At 46.9% G+C, this 21,309-nt stretch overlaps 1 protein-coding gene across 2 annotated transcripts in view; it reads left to right on the forward strand.

The window, feature by feature from the left end:
- Positions 1 to 21,309, forward strand: part of LOC144153530 (disks large homolog 5-like) — a 94,793-nt gene that overhangs the window by 36,521 nt on the left and 36,963 nt on the right. For both annotated transcript variants that reach the window (XM_077685158.1, XM_077685164.1), the window contains exons 12-17: positions 667 to 769; positions 4,195 to 4,371; positions 10,044 to 10,218; positions 11,493 to 12,852; positions 20,653 to 20,818; positions 20,883 to 20,985. In XM_077685158.1, coding sequence (XP_077541284.1) covers positions 667 to 769; positions 4,195 to 4,371; positions 10,044 to 10,218; positions 11,493 to 12,852; positions 20,653 to 20,818; positions 20,883 to 20,985 — 2,084 coding nt within the window. The remainder of the gene's footprint in view (positions 1 to 666; positions 770 to 4,194; positions 4,372 to 10,043; positions 10,219 to 11,492; positions 12,853 to 20,652; positions 20,819 to 20,882; positions 20,986 to 21,309) is intronic.

The raw sequence follows: 21,309 nt of genomic DNA on the forward strand, positions 1-21,309 counted from the left end.
ATAAGTTGTCCACTTTTTGAGTCTGACCTGAAGTACATTGGTCATTCACAGCTGTACTCCAGGTGTGAAGGATTCATTGCCACCAAAAAATGTTTTTTTTTCTTTTGTGGCAATGAATCTGGTGGAAGGAATCTTCAGCACAATCTGAAATGAAAACAACTGCTTCACCACATGGCGTGGACACCTCAGTGCTAATGTTTTTTTTTGTCAATCTGAAAAACTGTTGCATGCAGATTATTACTTTTCTACACAGTTCCTTGAAAATTGCATCTACAAAAATTTAGTACCCTGGATTCATTTCATTGTCATTTGTTCTTGAGATATGTAATTTTTTCGAAGTTTCTACAGTGGTTTGTAATTTGATTTAATAGCTTTTAATGAGTAATGTTGTTTAAAATAATACTATATCTAGTGATCCCTAGTTCGGAGTATTCTTTCACCATGCTTTAATATCAGCTAAACTTCTTTTCTAGACCTGTGAAAAGTGGCAAAAATCCTGTGGTAAAAAAAAAAAAAGAGTGAAGGTGAAGTTCTGACCTTGTTGCGGTTAGTGCAACAGCCAAGGTCGCTGGTAAAGTCCCGGCTTCGGTGGCGCTTTTCAGATGGAGGCAGAGAGCAAGTCTGAAGTTTTGACCTGACTACTGTTTCACCTTATTTTCTTTGTAGGGTGAACGATATCATCTTGAAAGTCAATGGCCTCGACGTGGCTGGAATGGACAAGCGTACTTTGTGTGATACTGTCCAAAATTCTAAGGGATCTCTGACATTGGTAAGTGTGGTTTTGATGCACAGTTGCAAAGCCCAGATCAGTTGGCATGTCGTTGAGAAGGAGCACAAGGACAAAGCATGAGAGGGAGTTCACACATACGCGAGTCTAAACAAATGAGGTTTACAGTCTACGGCCGTCACAATGGACCCTCGTAATCCAGCAAAAAATGTCTGCCGTATTCGAAGTATGCAGTACCCAAGCGGGAAAGAGGGTGTGTATGAGTATATGGGTGTATATGAGGATATGTATACGAGTATATACGCACACAATAGACAGGAACCATCTTTCTGCTTGAGGTAATTCTTACCTTTTTTATTAAATGGAATGGGAATGGTGCATGCGGGGAAATAATAAATACCGAACTTCATTGAACCCGATTTCTTTATTACATAAAAAATCGCGCGATGAGGGTGAACTTGATCTCCGGGTGTGCCACTTTGCGTTTTCGACAAAATGCTGTTCTTCAGTCTCACCAGACAGTCTGCTTAGACAAGCCCGTTCTTTTGGCAATGTCAGCCTGTTTTTCGCGAAATTCGACTGCGTTATGTTTGGTTTATCAGACAGTGAAATCGGCTACCCTGCCGCTGGTAGCAAGGGCACGCATGCGCATGCATGCGCAGACGCGCACGCGCACAGTTGCTCTATGACGATAATGTTGCAAGACATAGTTGGTTCTTCGCCTAAACCAAGAGAAAAGCGTATTAGGTACCGGCACCATGGAAGTTTCTCACTCCAAACAATTTTCACCCAACATTTAGTTCGTTGTATTGATAGTCTGGTACAGCCGGGCCTGTTGTGAGTGAGGTGGATTTCATTTAAAATGCTTAGGGTCCAAACAAACCAACAGAAATTGACCGTTGTTGCTGGATCCGCTGTAACGAGCATAGACTGTATTGGCCGCGGCGGCCGTTTTTCTGATGGAGGCGAAAAGCAAAAACGCCCGTGTGTACGAGATTTCGGCGCACGTTAAAGATCCCCAGGTGGTCAAAATTAATCCGGAGCCCTCCACTACGGTGCGCCTCATCGTCTGCGTTGCGTCGGCGCATTAAACACTACAATCAACAGTATGTACCATATTACGTAAGAACTATTGCAGACGAAGAAAATAAAGAAGGGAAATGAATGGCTGGCGTAAACGTGTGAAGAAGTACTATTGCAGTGACGGAAGTGCTGCTTGAGATATTCCAGTTGCCCAGGCAAAAATGTTGCCTCATGTCTCACTAAGGTGCCCTTTCTGAAAGTAACTATGCCACAGCTGCGCCAAAATTGCACTTGAGCAAGCCAAGGATAAAAAGAACGTCCTCGAAGACTAGCATACCCAGCTAACCAAATAAAAACAGAACACAAGCGAGCTGTCGTATATGAAAAAAAAAAATGGACGCCATCCCGCCCTGCGGAAGTGGATGTCCAGCGAAGCTGTCGTAAGCCACTACACATGCTGATGGGGGAGAGTATGAAATGTTCCTCGTTTTCCTGGCGGGCTTGCCGCTTGCGCTCGGCTTCTCTGGCGGCAAATGCTGGGTCCTGACGCATGCGCTCAGCGTTTTGGGCGAGAACTGCTGGGTCCTGTCTAGCCTGACGCATGCGCTACCCTCGGAAGTGATGTCAGCCCCCCACCTTTTCGAGAGCAGCTGCAAACCTAATCTTTACCAGAACCCACTGAGGAGGGGGAAGGGTGGTTCCATTGTTCACCAGCGCCTTATCATACACCTTGCGGGTTCGATGCTTGTTTTGTGGTTTTTTCTTTACACGAATACTTTCAGTAGAGTTCAAACTCTATGCTGCACGCCTGATTAGCCTGACGCATGCGCTCGGCGTCTTGGGCAATCATGCTGGGCCCTGCCTGGGTTTTTGGTTTACGACACGAAATTTTCCGACCATCGAGAGGCTAACAGCTTCGCTTTAAAAAGTTAAAAATTGAAATTCTGTACTCACTGGGATACCCGATATGCATAGCCCAGGGGTACTCCAAGACGGGTTTTCCGAACATGTTTTCTGCAGAGTTCATATCCATGCATTATGCACGAGGCACATGTTCTTGCACACCATACAGGGCGTTGCGACGATAATTGGAACACTTTAAAAATTTTTCCTGAGGGCACCGCTGCTCTGTTCGCGCTCAAACTTGCCACGAAGGTCGCAATTTGTGGTCTATTTTGTTTCATACTGGGAACAACGATGGTACTTACCTGTGTATTCTGAAAATAAATAAAAACGATTTTCGCCTATGGGAAAATGGCGGCTGATTTGGACGTGCGAGCCAGCGCAAGTTATGTTGGAACGACTGAACCACCTGCAGAGTGAAACGCACGTTTGGGATTCACGTACTGAGCCAAATGGTGCAGCAGACGATCAGAAAATTCACCTAGAAATGAGCTAGCAGACGATCAGAAAACCCGGTTTTCGGGCTCGCACGTCCAAATCGCCGCCATTTTCCCACAGGCGAAAATCGTTTTTATTTATTTTCAGAATACACAGGTAAGTACCGTTGTTGTTCCCGGTGTCTAACAAAATAGACCACAAAATACGACTTTCATGTCAAGTTTGAGCGCGAACAGAGTGGTGGTTCGCTCAGGAAAAATTTTTAAAGTGTTCCAATTACCGTTGCAACACACTGTACTGTTCTGATCATGTCTCTACATACTAGCGGTCAAGCAGAGCAGGTAGTATTGCCGAACCTGCATTAATACCAGGATTTTTCGCACATTTCACTGTGTCAAATTTTCTGGTTGTATTGCACATGGTTGTTTGAACGAATTTCTACCCTCGGTAATCCTGCCCCAGTTACTTTAACTATGTACCGCCATTCAAAGATAGCCCACCATGCCAATGAAAAGGCTGAAAATGAGCAAAAAAAAGTGCTGAAGAGGCAGTCGTTCTTGGGTGTAACGAAGGCTGCTTGTGTGCACTTACTAGCAGCTACCCTGCCTCCTGCTGCTTGGAATGGCGGCATGGGAGTGTGCTTATTTGCAAGAGCAAAGATTGCAGATCAGCAAGATAGCACTCCACTTGTAACTACCGGTCTTTGTTTGGTTGATGTTCCATAACGTACACTAGCTCTCATCCCTCTGAATCATTGGGCTTAGTCATTCGATTTTGTTGATTGTGCAGTATGTTTCATAGTATTGTGTGATAACCTCCTTGTATCTGACAAGTGGTGTTTTAAACTTGTGCTCCAAAAACTCCCACAGCCGCTCCAAACTGGAATGTTTTTTGCTGTGGACCTGCTTCAGTATGTAAAATGCCATTATTATTCAAGGGGCCTTGCACATGTAATCTTATTTTCTTTTACTTTGTCATTTACGTTGTCTGTTTCCTATTTGATTGACAGTTTTGTCCCCTGTTTACGGCAGCCTCTGGAAAGTGACTTCTATAAGCCAGGTCTCGAAGCAAATGATGAGGGAGGATATCTTGGATTGGTGCAGGTTGTGAAACGAAGAAGAGCCATGAGCAGTCGTGGAGTCATCATGCTGAGCCTGAACCTGAGCAGCTCGCACGAACATGGAATCACGCTGGAAAATGGCCTCTACATCACCCGCATAGGCCCGGGATCAGTGGCTGCTCGGGAAGGAACTTTAGCCGTTGGTGACAGAATCCTTTCTGTAAGCCTCTGTCCTTGTTTGGCTCTTTGCAAGTACTGCTTTGTTGCTTTCACTTCGAACAGCAGCAGCAGCAGTCACGTAGGCACCACTGCATGATTGTTAGCTACTCTTGTGGAATAGTGTAGCCTTCACAAACTGCTCCAGGCTACTAGTTTAATCAACTTGTGTTTGGAAAAGGTTCCATAATATTTTACTCAAGGTGAGAAAAACGTTACTTTGGCTTAACTTGACAAGTGAAACTAAAGACTTGGGCAAACTTTTTGCCTCTTGGGGCTTTTCATCTTGGATTGACTTATGGGTATCTAAACCAAAGTGTCATGGGTAGCCTTGTCTAGGAAGTGATTGGTTACTGTGGAGATTTGCCAAATTTTGGGCTTGAGAAATTTTCTCTGGACTGGCGAAGTAATGATCTCACTACAGTTGATATTCATATTGGTAGTGGTTGAAGTAACAACTTAATTAAGAAGTTACCTAGGTCACAACGCTCAGGCCTATTATAGATGCCAGTGTCAACATTGCCAGAGCTGTTTCTGGGCACAGCCACATTGAAGCAGGGCAAACATTTGTTTGGCTTGAGTTGTGCATGATATCAAAGATTTGTTCAGCACTGTTCAATATTGAATAGGAGACATTAACATGCTCACTTGATGTAAACTAGCAGGAACGTCCTTAGTAAAATTTTGCTGGGAAGGTAAGTTTGAGCATGAGTGAGAAGATGCTTTCATTAGCTTGCAGGCTGCAGGGGGAGAGTGAGCTATCATTACAAAGCAAAGCACAAGCAAGTTCTACTACAGCGTAGTTCACGCACCTGTAAAAGCAAGAAGTACCGTCTAAATAGACCGTCTTTCTTGTAAAGGACATTGTACCGCCATTGCCGTACTGCATATTGTCGGGAGTTCTTAATCTTTATAATTTTGGGCGAAAGGAGTTACGGGAAGTTAAGTGTGACTGAGTTCTGAAGGGTGGCCAAGCCAACCAGCGAAACATTTAAGGGCACAGGGTAAGGCGAAATTTTGAAAAAATGACTTTTTGTTTTTCTTCGCAATTAGGAAAGTTCAGTTCCTTGTGCTCATTTTCCATATTCACACTTGCCTTAAAAAGTCATATTTCTCGCTAAAAAAACAGTTTTCCCGTAAGCAAGTAGTAAGTGCCCACATCCTCTTTAAGAATGTTCTCAGTGTTTATTGTCATTTTTTTCATCAAAAAACTTCCATTTCCAGATCAAAACGCTTTTCTGGAACCAACTGTATTAAGAAATTGCTTAGCAAACATTTCATAGCTGATTTTTCAGCGAGGGCAATCCAAAGACCCTGTTGCACGTTTTTTACACATTTTCCCTTCGAAGCCGCGCACGAACAAACATCTTTTCTGGGCTTCACGCTCTCATGATTGCAACATTGAATGCTGTTCTTTCATTAAATGATGATAGCAACGCATGAGCCAGCTTTTGAAATCATTCAGACCAAAACCAGGGCGCAACACCACCATCAAGTGGCTCAAGAGGTTGACAACAAGCGAAATACTTTGTGAACAGATCTGTACGATGGTGCACAATAATAGTCAAGGGAGGACAGACGACCGGCTGAAAAGCAAAAAAATGACTTCGACGGTGATTACGAAGCTGGTGCTTTCTAAATAAATGGCTCCAGTGGTGTTTCTGGCAAAAAAGTATTGTTTTTCACGTCTTTTTTTACTTTAAACTCAATTATCTCAAAACAATGTTTTTTATTACATAGGTACCATTATTTCCTGCATCTTCCACGGCAACGAGCTGATTTTTTTTCCCAGTCATCTACATAACTTGGCACACGTGCTGTACTAGAATTGAAAATATGCACGCAACAGTTTTTTTGTTACACAACTTTTAATACTACAATAATGCCAAAATTTAGGTACTAACGGACAAAAAATTATACAAAACTGAAATTTTCAAGGATGTTCATAATTCTAGTACAGTTAAAAGAGCACAAAATTTGAAAGAAAATCATATATACGTTATGTAGATACCTTTATTAGATGCCGAGCAAAATGTACCTCAAAATGACCAAAAATGCTTGGGAAGTATAGGGCCTACCCTGTGCCCTTAAGTGCACCGAGCAGTCAGGTTTGTGTACCTGCGGAGTGCTTAAAAAGCACTGCTGGTACAGTCAAACCGGGTTGTATCAAACTTGCAAGAAAACACCTAATTTGATATAACCCTATTAAGGATTTCAGCAAGATTTGTTGACGGGCGAGTTGGTCTGATAGTTGAAAAGCCATGAGGATTGCGCAGAAGGACGACACACATAGGGAAGGAAGACAACAGGACGAGCGCTTGTCCTGTTGTCTTCCCTATGTGTATTGTCCTTCTGCGCAATCCTCGTGGCTTACCATGTTAAGGAATTGGATATCATAAAAGCACATACCATATTTAAAAATACTGTATTGATGAAACTGCCTTACTTTCATGCAACTGCTTGAACAGCCTTACTGCCTGAGACAGTATGCACTTCTCCACATTGTCTAAAGAGTCACAGCAGCTGAGGCCGCAATCTTTCACATTCGCGATGAAGGGCCGGACTTGTGAGTGCACCAGTCACTTCGGAGGTTGTGGGCAAAAGATCGTACCGAGCGCAAGTAAGGGAAAGAAACGATGATGTTGGCAATATGGTCTCCCAAACTCTCCCATAGTCATGACACCATCAACCACACTCGCAAACTTTCCAACCATTGATCTGGCAATGGTGTCTGGAAATTCCGACAGCTCACTCCATACTTCATCAACACCAACGGTGACTTTGTTGCACTCTTCATGATTTTCAGTCATGACCGGCACGCACAAGCCGGCAGATTTGAAGCAATTGTGGGTGGTTTCTTTAGTAAGAAATGTCCAGAACCTTTTTTGACAAGGTGTTCTCGGGAATCTCATGTGTGACGTGGACGTCTGACTTCTCGCTAAGTTCGAATCGATTTATGATTGCCAGCTTCATGGCGGAAGCCAAATTTGGCCACTTCACGCTCGCTAGAGCCACTAAATAAGCCTTTATTTAGTGACACTAGCGCTAGCCACCACAGCTACACTTACGAAAAAGCCCAAAAAACGTGAACGACGTAAACACAATGAACAACAACAACAAAAAAATGCCCCCACCTCCCCGAAGGGAATCGTGAGGAAGTGCGAATGCATTTCTTGTGCCGAGAGTACACGGCGTAGTAATTCTGCCATCGCCTTGAGAGGCGCAGTACCGGCGAGGGGGAGCTGTCAGGCGAGGGGAGAGGCGCGCGCCGAGGGTGAGTGCAAACCTAACGGGTGGGAGAGGCGCGCCAGCTGCAGAGCATGTGACGTCACGGCGCGAGGAGAGGGGGAGCAGACGCAAAGGCGCCAGCGCGCGGTTACGTGGGAGTGTGACGTCACGGCGCGAGGAGCGGTGCGGGAGCCGGCGCGGGCGCGCGCAGCCACGGCGCGGGAGGCGGAGCGCGCGCGGGTCACGTGGGGTGTGACGTCTCTGCGCCGTTGCTACAGACGCTCCTCTCCGCTCCTCGCGCCGTTGCTAGGGGAGAGGAGGAGGAGCGTGGATGACGGCGGATTCAGGGTCGCTTATAAAGTGCATCGCACTTAAAAAGCATGGAGGGCGGGTTGGGATCATTTTTGCAAGGGAGGGGTGTCGACGGCTCGCCCTACACAGTCACGGCAGGGAGAGCGAGGCATGGAGCTCCATGGAGCGAGTTGAGGGAGGGAAAGTGCTGCCCGCTGCCCATGAGCGGCCAGGTTAAACCGCTTTTAGGAGTGTGCTGGTTGAATTTCTCCTTCGCCCCGAGAGAAAGCCAACTTGGGGTGGGGGGGAGCGCATCTGCGGCATTTAGCATTCGATATATCGGTTGTCGCTGGTATTTTTATTCGACATAAGCGTAGTTTTTGCTATATATTCTCATTCTAAATGTACCGTGTCCAGAAATAGTTCAATATAAAGGATAATTCAATGTAAACGGGTTCAATATAGTTTTGTTTAGCTGTATCTTTGGCATGGGAGGTAAAACGTCTGTGCAAGTTGTTAGTTTTGTTAATGAAACCAACTTGGAATGGCCTTTTGTTACCAGTGTTCATTGGTGAGCACTGCAGTATCTACAGTAACTTTTGCATATAAGCCATGGCAACAGAAAAGGGTATTTAAAAAAACATGTTTCATTCTTGTAGATATCTTTTTTCAAGCACGTTGTAATTTGTCTAAGCAATTTCAGATAGTATTCTGCTTTATTCTGGGCCGTAAAGATGCCCAGGCATGTATGGGTTACTCCACCAAAGGAATGTGGGTCACATTTCTCTGTCTGTAGAGCACAACAAGCACACTTCCTTTGTTTGTGATGCACCATACTATTCTATACTTCTGGGACCCTACACGTATTAAAGGGACACTAAAGAGTGAAAGCACGTTCGGGTAAATTGGTAGACTGCAGCGTTGTGAATACCAATATACCACTCGCAGTGGCAGCAGTTGCTTATTAACACAGAAAATGCCAAACAGTTCTACTGCAAGTTCAAGTCTCGTCGCCCCATTCACTTTTGCGCACAACATTTTGTGACATCACAAACCGCAAATGCATGGTGAAATGGGATTAGTGGAGCTTGCCTGAGCGTTTTCTGAAACAAACACGGAGGCAGCAGGGGCATAATAAATAAATGTAGTATTCAGGAACTTTTGATGATCACATGCTTTTGAAAAAAACACAAACCAGAGCAAGAGGATGCCACATCCGAGGCGGTAGGCTGTGTTTCAGTTTTGATTTCATTGAAATTTTTTCGCATTGTGGGCAAGCACAGTCAGATGCATGCATGTGGGTGAATGCGACAGCCTACTGACCACTAGCGCATGCCTGCTGACCACCTTACTGACCGCTAGCGCATGTACTTGACACAGCCAGTGGCAAAAGCAGGGGTAATTAGCATGATAAATCAGGAATGAGACAGCCATTAAATTATTTATCAACTCCAAACGTGTTTTTAACACCTGCTACCAGGTGGAGGCATGTCCTGGGCACATTTTGAGGAAAGCTTCATCGAGGTCATTCTTTCCCACCAATAAAGAGCGGAAGCTTGGCAGCTGAATTTGCTGTACGCCGCCACACCAAGATGGCATCAAATAAACCCTTCCTGATTGGCTGCGACAAAATTGAAAGCCAATGAGGACGGGCTTTCAGAAAGATTGCGGCGATCGATATTACCGGGCCTGGCAGTCTCTGGCCGCTTTGTGACGTGCTCGGAAACGTCACGAAAAAATGTAAGGGAAATGGAAGAGGGAAATGCCAGCTCTAACTATATCTTTCTCAACAAACAAGGCATCGTTGGCTGTCGAACAAAAACTGGGGGGGGGGGGCTACGGAACGTATGATCTTCCTGGTGAAACAAGAAGTTACTGAGCCTTTAGTACCGCTTCATACGTGAACTGGGCGAACACAGTTGTAGCCGTATCAAAGTGTAAACACACCAATGACAAGTCCCATATGTTCTATTGTTTGCTTCATTCCAACAAATGTTGGTACTCAAGAAGTGCATTTAAATGCCCGTACTCCAGGAACTTTGGAAAACAAGAGGTGCATTACAGCGGGGAGCCAATCTGGTGCCATTATTGCCATAGCAGTGTTTTGCAACATGAGTGAATGCATTTTTTAACGTTTGATCACTTACATTTGTGCAGATAAATGGCAAGCCGGTGGAAGACCTCAGGAAAGCTATGGAGTGCTTAGACAATGCAGATTCCCCTATTCAGCTCCAGGTTGTGAAAAATGCTGTGTTCAGCAGCTCACCATCAAGTTCTACTGCCAGTGGCCACAACTTCTCAGAGAAGCTTGAAAGGTCACCTCTTAGTCATGGTATGTGCGATTGGCTGATATTTGTCATAAGCATAATATTTTGATTACAGCTTGATGATGTGATGATAACTGAAATAGGAATGCGGGCAGGAATGCTGGCATGAGGGTTAAAAAACTAGCTTCACCAAATGTGTTATATACTGCAGTTGAACACCGATTTAACAGTCACTGGATCCTGTGATTTCAGGGAGCTTAAAAGAGTAATGACATGGAATTTCAAAGCTGATATAACTATGCAAATAGCTTCCTTTGTATGTGGAGATATCTTCCAGGAAGTTTCAACCGTAAACGTTCAGTATAATATATTTTAAATCAATTTTAATCTTTGCCCGCACAAGAAAGCTTAGAATGATACCCTTTCGACATTGGCATCAGCATGACGTGTTGAGTGCCTCACCCCAAAATTTTGACGTCAAGGCCCGCATGACGTAGCCAAGGCACAGGCAGCTGTTGACGTGCGTGCATGTTCACTCGCTCACTTTTTCCTGCGCGTGCATCCGGACCAGCCATGGTGCGACGAGGACGGTGTCATCATGACTGCCCTCCTTTCATGGCGGCCGCCTCGGTGTTCGTTTCGTTGAAACCGAAACAAATAAAGAATTAATTATTTGCGCTGCGATAGATAATCTTACATGCCATTCTGTGCTTACTGGGCTTGTAGGCACCCATAGCAGCGAAAAAAATGCAACACAAAAATTTCGTGTCAGTACGCGAGGAATTTTGTAGAATCAAAACAGCAATAACATAACTGTGGGGGAAATCCGAATTTGTTCTTTAAATTGGGACATTTGTAAAATCTGGATTCATAAAGTAAATGGAGGTTCAATTGTATAGGCAAAATGAAAGGGCTTGCTGCAGAGTTGATTACAAATATGCGATACTTAAATCATGGTAGTTTGGCCACTGGCCAGTACGTCTATTGTTGAACACAAATTGCGCAAGTCTACTACTTTTGCACATTTAAATGCCCGTTAATGGCAGTGCTTGCCATTAAGTTCTCAGCAATAATGGGCCTCCTCGATTATCAGTCCCGGATCGTCCACGGACTGCCCGAGACGCGATCCGGCGCTTGATTTTCCCATGTATTCCTATGGGACCTCCGGTCCGGATGCAGTCCTCGGACTGCCCGCGGACCGTCCAGGACTGGTAAATCGAGGAGGCCCAATGTTAGCAGGCCCGGTGGATGGAACATTCATGCCTCATTGTCTGTAATTGTGTGGTTGAGGTTGTGCATAGTTTGTGAAGCTCTTCCCATGCTTTATCTCGCTCCTCAGGGTCTCCCCCAGCACATGCGCGTGAGGAGAAAACGTTTGTCTCGTGCTCGGTGCAAACGGACGCGGCGCTGCTGGAGCACTGCAGTCACACAAAGACGGCTGCCCTGAGCAGCCGAGGCAGCAAGTCAGGTGGCACATCGGAGCGGGCCACCCTGAGCGTGCAGCCCACATTGCTGGACAAGGCATACAACAAGATCTTCGGCGACAAGCGGGTGTCCAAGGAGAAGAAGGGCAGCCTGCTGCCCGACGAGAAAGGCCCCATCGAGGAGCTGGACTCGATGCTCGAGTGCTACAGCAAGGCCCCTGGGGGCAGCAAGCGGGGGGGCCGGCAGCGGCCGCAGCCGCAGCAGCCACAGGAGCACAATGGCGGCACGTGGCCCAAATACCGGGGACCCCCGCTGCAGCTGGGCGAGGCCGGAGTGGCTAACACGCTCCAGCCTCACAAGCGGCGCGAGCGCAAGTCCCTGGCCTCCTTCACGCGGCAGCTGCAGGTGCCCTCGTACGCAGACTTCCCGGCCGAGCTGAGCTCGCCCTCGAGCGGCAACTGCACCTCGAGCTCGGGCTCGTACGCGTCGCCGGGCAGCCCCGCCAAGGCCCCCTCGGGAGTCCAGCAGAGTTCGGAGCGGGTGCCGCTGCACTATGCGGGGGGCCTGGCTGCCGAAGACCGCCTGGACTACTCGGTGGTGTCGGCGCACAAGGACGTGCTCGAGATGTACCAGCACCGGGGGGGCGGCCCCAAGGGCGGCCGTCCCCACTCTGCGCATTACCCGCGCGAGGCGTACGCCAAGCCCGTGGCCACGCCCTACGCCGACGTGCTGCTCTCGGGCCACGTGCACCCGAGCCTGCGCGCCAACGTGCCCCTGTACCCACGGGGGCCCCACCAGCACCACACGTACTACCCGGCGTACATCTCGCGCAGCGGGGACTCCCTGCTGGCGGCTGAGGGGGAGGGCCTGCGCTACGCCAGCAAGGGGGGCGAGGGGGGCCGCTACACGCCCTCGCCCTGCCCCTCGCAGTACAGCTTCTCGGGCACCTCGCCCACGCACAGCCTGGACTTCCCCCAGCAGTTCCAGCCCGCCGTGGCCCCCAAGCGGCTGGTGCACATGCACGGGCCCTTCCGGGAGGAGCCCTACCCACAGCCCTCGTACGACGGCCTGGCCACCTTCCCCAAGCGCAACCAGCGCATCCGCATCCCCTCCACGCCCAGCGTCACCTCCAAGTCCTCTGCGGGCAAGGTGTCCACCAGCTCCATAGAGAAGGCCCCCTCGCTCACCGACCGCACCAGCCCCATGCCGGCCTTCACCGTGGAGCTGCTGACGCCCAACGGGTCGCGGGCCATCACCGAGCTGAGGGGACGCAGGTGAGGCCGGGTGTAGTGGGGAAGATCCTGCAGGGGGAACGCATTCCTTCTCCGAGATGAGATGGCCTGCAGAAGCTGCTGCAAGTGTTCGAGGCAGTCGTCAGCTTCCTTGTGGTTGGCTCTCGTCTCAGTGGTATTGGGACAAGCTGCAGTAGCTTATTAATGAAGGCTGGTTGCTGCGATATAGCACATGCTTTTATGGTTTGTTTTCATCTGGAATTGCTGTGAAGAAGCCACTAGAGCAGGGGAACCGTGCACCAGGGGCACACGGCCAGATAATTGACTTCTACAAAAGTTTAATTAAGGTCAAAGGAGCCAGCCTTGATTGGATTTGAACTGTGATGCGATTTAAAAAGCATGTGTTTGGTTGGCCTTTCAGAGACCTCTGGCTACAGAAGCACTTGGTTGTATCACTTGAAATCAGAGTGACCTCGCTGGTTTCCACTGGTGTTTCCAAGTGACAGGTTACTCTGCAGCTTGATCTTATCTTGTAGCTGGGGAAAATTCGTTAGTCGTTCCTAATTTGCACATCTTGGAATGTTTTATGGGTGCTACATTTATAAGACACCTTTTATGTTCTGCTTGTTCTAGAGTAGGCATGCAGGTTGCCAGCAAGGGTTCCCCTACTGCGATATCTTGTATTGGTTTGCGAGGGTAGTGTGATCACACAATTATGTCATCAGTGATGGCAAGCATCTTGCACTGACCACTCTTAAAGGGGCACTGACACAAAAATTTTGCATCTTGTTTTTTTTTGTTGCGATAAGTAGCTAGTGACCTACTTATAACCTGTAGAAACCTCATTTGCTTCAGCGTGCGACGGTTGTTTAATTAGAGGCATTTTCAATGCGGCCAGTCGCAGTTTCGGTTTCAGCGAGTGCCACGAAATGATGGATTTTGTGGATTTTGTGTGAACAAAGCTGACCACGTGACCGTCGGAGGGATATCACAGAGCAGAGCCGCCGTAGCACTGTCGAATCCGCATCGACGGCAGTTTCTGCGAATGCCCCCACGTACTGATCTCGTGAGGCGCTTAATTAAAAAGCGACCGTGGATGTGACGCAGGCGCTGCGAGTGCAAATGCTACCGCGGCTAAAGAACGACGCGCGACGCTCGAGACGGTGGGTGGGAAGACGCGCGCTGGGAGCAGCCGGCCGGTCTGCCTACAGGTCCGCCTACAGATGCGTTCGGCTCAGCACTGCGGCGGATATTCGAGTGCCGCTCTCGTAAGCGGTGCAGATGAGAATTTCTAATGCAACCCGCCATCGCATCATTAACTCCTTTCTCATGTAAGCCACCATGGTCGAAACTTGGGGACAATTTCGTGCAGCGGTAACAAGCTATCACTCGAGCTACTTGCGCCGGCCTGGGCCACATCGCGGCCGTGGCCGCCGCCTGCACAGCGACCGTGCAGCTAGCTCAGTGAGCTTTTCGTGCCTCCGGCGCGTTTTCGCATCCAATGGTAATAAACAGTAATAGAAACAGAGTGCCTGGAATCGCTGTAGAACTTTGGTCGCGGCCAGCTCCTCGATTAGCTGACGAAATCACGGCGCCTCCGCCGCCAACGATCGGGTCGTTCGTTCTCGAGAGCAGAAGCTCCGCCCTCCGGCCCTGCGATTGGAGCGGCGAGCCGGGCGAGCCGGCTTAAAACGCCGGTAGTGCAGAAGCGGCAAACACAAACTCGTGACGTGTTTGGATGTTGTTTATTTACAATTGCGCGTGGTTCTCTGCTGGCTGCTCGGCTGCGTTTCGCACACTTCAAAATTGATTTTAAATATGTTCTATGCTGTATTCGCCGCTGATATTTTGCAGATGATGTATATGTGTACCCACCATTCTATCTCCGAAGTTATCTCGCCTTCAAACTTTTGTGTCAGTGCCCCTTTAAGGGCACAGGGTAAGGCAAAATTAAAAAAAAATGACTTTTTTTTTCTTCGCAATTAGGGCACTTCAGTTCCTTGTGCACATTTTCCATATTCATACTTTTCTTAGAAAGTCGTATTTCTCTCCCAAAAACAGTTTTTCCGTAAGCAAGTCCCAAGTGAACACATCCTCCTTAAAAATGTTCCCTGTGTTTATTGTCATTTTTTTCATCAAGAAACTTCCAGTTCCAGATAAAAACCCTTTTCTGGAACCAGCTGTACTAGGAAATCGCTTAGCAACCATTGCATAGCTCATTTTTCAGCAAGGGCAATCCAAAGACGCTAAGCAAAGTGCAGTATTGGGCGAGTTGGTTATCCATCATTACTAAACAGCGCAACAAAAACACGGACTATAGGTGAGGTACACAGGACGAGCGCTGACTTCCAACTGATCTTTTATTGAAAAAAACATATTTATACCCCACACACCTACACACACGTGCCATAAATGCACACAACAAAACAAGCAATTCATCACAGCGGTGCTATGACGCGCCACACGCTCTAAAAATTCCCATTAGAACACACGCACTTGAAATGATAAAAAGCCCTCTCAAGCCATGACACACGTGTTGCGCCCCTAGATTACTTTCTATGTAGCGTTCCTTCCCCCTTGTAAAAAATCAAGTTCCTTGGCTGACAGAGCAACCGAAGGTACGCTGACGCAATTTTCCCCCAACCTAGCAATTTTCGCTGCCTCCACTATCTCCCTTGTCATCTGGTCACTATGGCGCTGAATGACTTCGCATTTTTCGAACATGGGAATGCACTTTCCGGTGGTGCCTTTGCAATCTCGGCAGTGAATGCCTAGCTGCCCTTTGACACTTGTTCGTACATTGTTGCTATGCTCCCGGAGCCTTGTATTAAGACACCTTCCCGTCTGGCCCACGTACTTTTTTCCGCATGGCAAAGGAATCTCGTAGATTACCGACTTCGCGCATGGGACGAACTTCGCGCAACACGTGTGTCATGGCTTGAGAGGGCTTTTTATCATTTCTAGTGCGTGTGTTCTAATGGGAATTTTTAGAGCGTGTGTGGCGCGTCATAGCACCGCTGTGATGAATTGCTTGTTTTGTTGTGTGCATTTATGGCACGTGTGTGTAGGTGTGTGGGGTATAAATATGTTTTTTTCAATAAAAGATCAGTTGGAAGTCAGCGCTCGTCCTGTGTACCTCACCTATAGTCCGTGTTTTTGTTGCGCTGTTTAGTAATGACCAAAGACGCTGTTGAACGTTTTTTCCACATTTGTCCTTCGAAGCGGCGCACAAAAAAAACGTCTTTTTTGGGCTTCACACTCTCAAGATTGCAACATTGGATTCTGTTCTTTCATTCAATGATGATAGCAACACACGAGCCAGCATTTGGAAATCGTTCAGATCAAAACCTGGGTGCAAAACCACCATCAAGTGGCTGAAAGAGGTTGACCACAAGCGAAAATACTTTGCGAACAGAGCTGAACAATGGTGCACAAAATAGGCAAGGAAGGACAGACGACATGCTGAAAAGCAAAAAAAATGACTTCGACGGTGATTACGAAGTTGGTGCTTCTTAAATAAATGACTCCAGTGGTGTTTTTGGCTAAAAAATAGTTTTTCACCTTTGTTTTTACTTTAACTCTCAGTACGGCGCCATAGGCCATCGGACGCTGGTGTCCGATGATTGCAAACGTCCCGCAAAAGCTAAAAACGGCGCCTGGTGGACAACTAACGCCATCTGGTGTATTTATTGACAACTCATTTTTCGATTTTAGAATGTTTTGTTGATATTTCGCGTGCAGAGACCGCGCCAAGAGTGAATAGATGCCATGATTTGAAGCGCAACAAAAGCACACAAACGAAGAACAGAGTAGATGAGACAGGCGCTATCTAGCGCCTGTCTCGTCTACTCTGTTCTTCGTCCGTGTGCTTTTGTTGAGCTTCAAATCATGGCATCTATTCACCAACTAGCCCAGCAAGAAGTTCTTCTTGCTGGGGTAGACGAGGCGAGAGTAGACGAGATAGCGCCTGTCTCGTCTACTCTGTTCTTCGTCTGTGGGCTTATGTTGCGCTTCAAATCATGGCATCTATTCACCAACTAGCCCAGCAAGAAGTTCTCCTCAGCCAAGAGTGAAATTTGAACCCGCGGTAGTGGCGAGTTGTGTGAAAATGGCGTCTGCTGTATTTGGGCTGTATTTATAAACAAAACGGGCTTCCTATCTGACGACTGCGGCTTTACACATTGATGTGTAGGGTCTGGACAACGTACGGTAGGGGTATTTTGCCAAATGCGCCGCGTCATATCGCGTTATCACCTTCATGATAGCCTGGCACTCGTGTCAGATTACGGCTACGGAGCAATGCGCGACACTTCTCAGGAGCGCTGGATTTTTTTTCTGGTTTTTTACCACTAAAGTGAAAAGGATTTTGTGTCAGAACACAAAAAAGTGTGCTTGGATGCATGACCGACTTACACTCCAGTGGCTTTGAGGAGTGGCACAGCCGTCAGTTCCGCTAGGTTGACAGGCCCACAAAAATACAAAACTTGGTGTACAGCGTTGATATATATATTGAATCATAGCCAAGAAATGTAGGAACAATTTGTATATCTTAGAATTCCTAAAATAACTTTTAGGCTCATTACAATCGCCTATATTTGTTGCGTGTATATTTTTTTGTGCATTTTTCTCTGATTATTTGACTAATAAATTGTAAGTATTTGTACCCTTCGCAAAACTGCTGGTATGTGTTTGTAAGAGCAATCTGTACGCCTCGAGCTTCGTGATCGCTGCGCCGCCTGCCGCCGTTTCTCCGCGGCATTGACGGGATTTGCGCTGCGTGACTGATAGGGGCTCGTGCAGTGTTTTGGTTCTGTTTCGCTTCTTTTCGCCTTTCTGCGCCCTAAAGAAACTTGTTATGGTGACGTCTTTAGGCAAAGAGTACGTTTAGGTCACTTTACGTTTAGGTCACTTAAAAAGCAGCTGCGTCTTCGTAGAGTACGCGATCGCCTGCAAGAGCTACCCGCGGACGCGGTTCTGCGTGCTTCGTCGCCGCTCTTCCGGGCATCGGCGACAGTAGCAACATATCACCCCTGTCACCACCAAAACATAAGGCACAAATGAATTTTACTGCCGCCTCGCTTAGACCTGATACTGGCACAATGAGCGGTTGGCTTCATTTTGCAGCATGGACAACGAATGCGGCTTCGTTTCGAATATATACGTCGCAGAAAAATGTGTTTCGGGGATGTGATCACCCAATCCCTGGCAATAACTTATGCCTTTTATAAGAATATAAACCATGCGAAAAGGTTAAGTATATTCCAAGCCTGTGCGTCGTTAGATATGTGCCCACACATGCCATATAGCAAGAACCAAGGTAAGTTAATGAAACCACGGAAAAATAAATGCTGTGCAAGTGCCGAATTAAGAAACATAATAGCTCTAACGGAAATGAAAAAAAAAAACAAAAACAGTGGAGCTTCTGACATGCTAAAAACGTTTGTCGAAACTTAAGCCAGGTAGGGTTCACTTGACCAACTATACGCGAAATGCACTGCTATTTCGCGAGACATCGGTGGGGGGGAGGGGAGGGGACGCTGTGTACAAATGCGGAGCGGAATCAAGCAACTACGTTTTAGTAATCACACACACAAATCTCTCATTCACTTTCCTTGTTTTTATACTGCAACGAAGAGCTGATCGTACGGCGGACTCATTTTTGGAAGTATACAGGGTAGGCTGTTCAACAAGCGATGAAAGGTGTCGTTGGAAGAGTGTGGCATGTGATAAGGCCCTCTGATTTCAGTTTCTGCTTTATTCTGCACGCTCCCTGTGCCATATGACGATATTTCGAAGAAGCATTTAGTCCCGGACGCGGATTATATTCTAAGCCCGTCTCCGCACTGCTTGCAGAGGATATATGTAGCAGATGAATGTTTGTGGGCGCTCACCTCACGATAAGACGACTCTGTCGTGTGCTGATCCCCGAGTATAATTATGCATTGTCCATCGTGCTTTTGTTGAATATTCCCAAAATTAACACAGACCGGCTTGTAAATGGTGGTGATCAATATCTGAGGTATATTGGCAAAAGTAACTGGCGTGCTGTCTGGTATGAGTGCTCCGCTGATTATGTAAGCGCACAAAACCGATTTAAATCATAGTGTATAGCCGTAGAATGAACATCATCTGAGAAGCTGCTAGTAAATTCAGGTCAGTGTAACTACAATCGGTTCCATCATATGCCGGTTCTGTGACGCTGGCCTGTGACACACACCTGGCGCTTATACAGACCGAATATACCACACTAAGATTGCGTCAAACATTTACACTCTCATAAACACACCCCATTTGCGAACAGAGTGACTTCTTCACATAAACATGGATTTCAAACGCCCGCAAACGGTAAATCTCAGTCGTGAACGTGCCGCAAAAGCAGCGGCGGCACTGGGGAGCGGGACGCGGACTCCCGCGGCTGCTTTCGAAACGGGCCGCTAGGGGGATTTCAGTGGCGCCCCTACAGGCTGCGCTCGAGGCGTATAAGCTACAATTACGTGCATAGCAATGCTAAATGTGCCCACTAGCTCAAGAGAAAAAAATAGTTTTGTGGAAGCACTCAAAATCGGCCATTTTTCCGCCGTAATGAAAGAGTTAAACTCAGTTATCTCAAAACAGTAGGTACCATTATTTCCTATATCTTCCAGCACAACGAGCTGATTTTTTTTCCCTGTCATCTGCATAACTTGTCACACCTACTGTACCAGATTTGAAAATATGCACGCTACCGTTTCTTTGTTACACAACTTTTAATACTAAAATAATGTTCAAAATTTAGGTACTAATGGACAAAAATCGTAAAAAATAAAATTTTTGATGGATGTTCTTAATTATGCTACAGTTAAAAGAGAACAAAATTGGAAAGAAAATGATATATAGATTATGTAGATACCTTTATTAGATACCGAGAAAAATGTACCTCTAAATGGTTAACAATGCATGGGAAGTATAGGGCTTACCCTGTGCCCTTAATCAAACATTGCCAATAGTGCTTTGCGGAAGTCTTGCATTCACCGTGTTCTCTTATGCCCCTGCTACACTGGTGTCTCGAATACTTTCGAACTGAATGTCATCTGACTCAAATGCGAATGTTACGCCGCCCCACTTGGTTTTTCAACAGGATTCGGTTCAAATGTGCTTCGAGCTCATTCGAGCTGAATGCCTGCTGCGGACGACATTCGAAGCCTTGAAATGCATTTGAGATGCGGATGTTCATATACTCATCCCAGTCCTTTCACTCAACTTTCGGAATATTAATATTAAAAACAGAATAATGAGATAACATCATTTTTTTTAATTGCCGCATCGTGCATTTGATGTTTCCTGAACTTCACATACGGTTCCAAAAATTATCAACATTATACTCTCTACCCCAGCAAGTGGAGAGCAGATGCTTTGAAAATGATTCGCAATTTGTGAAAGAAAAATTGTCTGTAAACACAAACAACAATGTCTTTATTGCGAGAAATTACCCATGATTCTAAATGTAGCTCTTCTGTATGTAAACAGAACTTTACGGCCGCAGCACCGCTGCAGAGTAATGAGTAAATGTCAAAGCTTTCAACTGCAAATGAAATTGTGGGGGGGTGGGGGAGGGCAGGGGGGCACGATGGATTCCGAACAGCATTTGAGGCCCCCTCTTTGAGTTGAATCATGGTCTGTGTGAACGCCTGTAGAGCACGGGTGTCGGTCACTGGTAATCATATTTGGTGTGATATTGTTGTGGATGCACTGAGAAGCTCTGCTGAAGTACAGTGCGGTGTGGACCTTCTGTCAGTTTGTGTAGCAATGTGGTGCCCTTGGTGTGTCCAAGTGACCCTGAGGCCAACAAAGCTTTCTGTACAGACGACCTAAGCCCGGTGACATGCGGAGAATTGTGATTGAGAAGAGCCTGGAGCCCCTTGGGATCCAGATCAAGTGTGGCGCTGGGGGCACCATCTTTGTATCGTCCGTGTCCGAGAACAGCATAGCGGCTCAAGCCAGTCTGCAGATCGGTGACCAGCTGCTGGAGGTGAGGAGCTCCGTTGGGCCCTGTGCCGTGCGGAGAGGCTTAACGGCCCTTTCTTGTTTGGCAGGTGTGTGGGATCAATATGCGCAACGCCACGTACCAGCTGGCTGCCAATGTCCTTCGCCAGTGCAGGGACAGCATCACCATGCTGGTGCAGTTCAACCCGGACAGTGAGTCTGCTGCTTGCCTGCTTCTCGTGGTTCACGCTTGGAGGTTCCCTAGCTGATAGCATTCGAGGCCAAGTACTGCAATTTACGTACTGCATACTCTGGAAAAAGTCTTTCCCAAAACCGTCTTGGCTGTTCTAAACTGTGCTACGCGATTATGTTCTTTGCAGTGCCTCGTTGAAATTTAACCGCTTCGTGCCTGATAATGGGCAGTTACAGCAAGCTTCCAATTTTCAAGTTTTTAACTTTGTGCTGTATCTTTGCTGCAAAGATTCTTTTGCTTAGAAATGCTGCACTGACAAGGTAGCGATAGAGGTTATTTTTGGA

Source organism: Haemaphysalis longicornis, unplaced genomic scaffold, assembly GCF_048455015.1.
Source record: "Haemaphysalis longicornis isolate Haplotype H1 unplaced genomic scaffold, Haemaphysalis longicornis Haplotype H1 scaffold_1, whole genome shotgun sequence".
NCBI lineage: Eukaryota > Metazoa > Arthropoda > Arachnida > Ixodida > Ixodidae > Haemaphysalis > Haemaphysalis longicornis.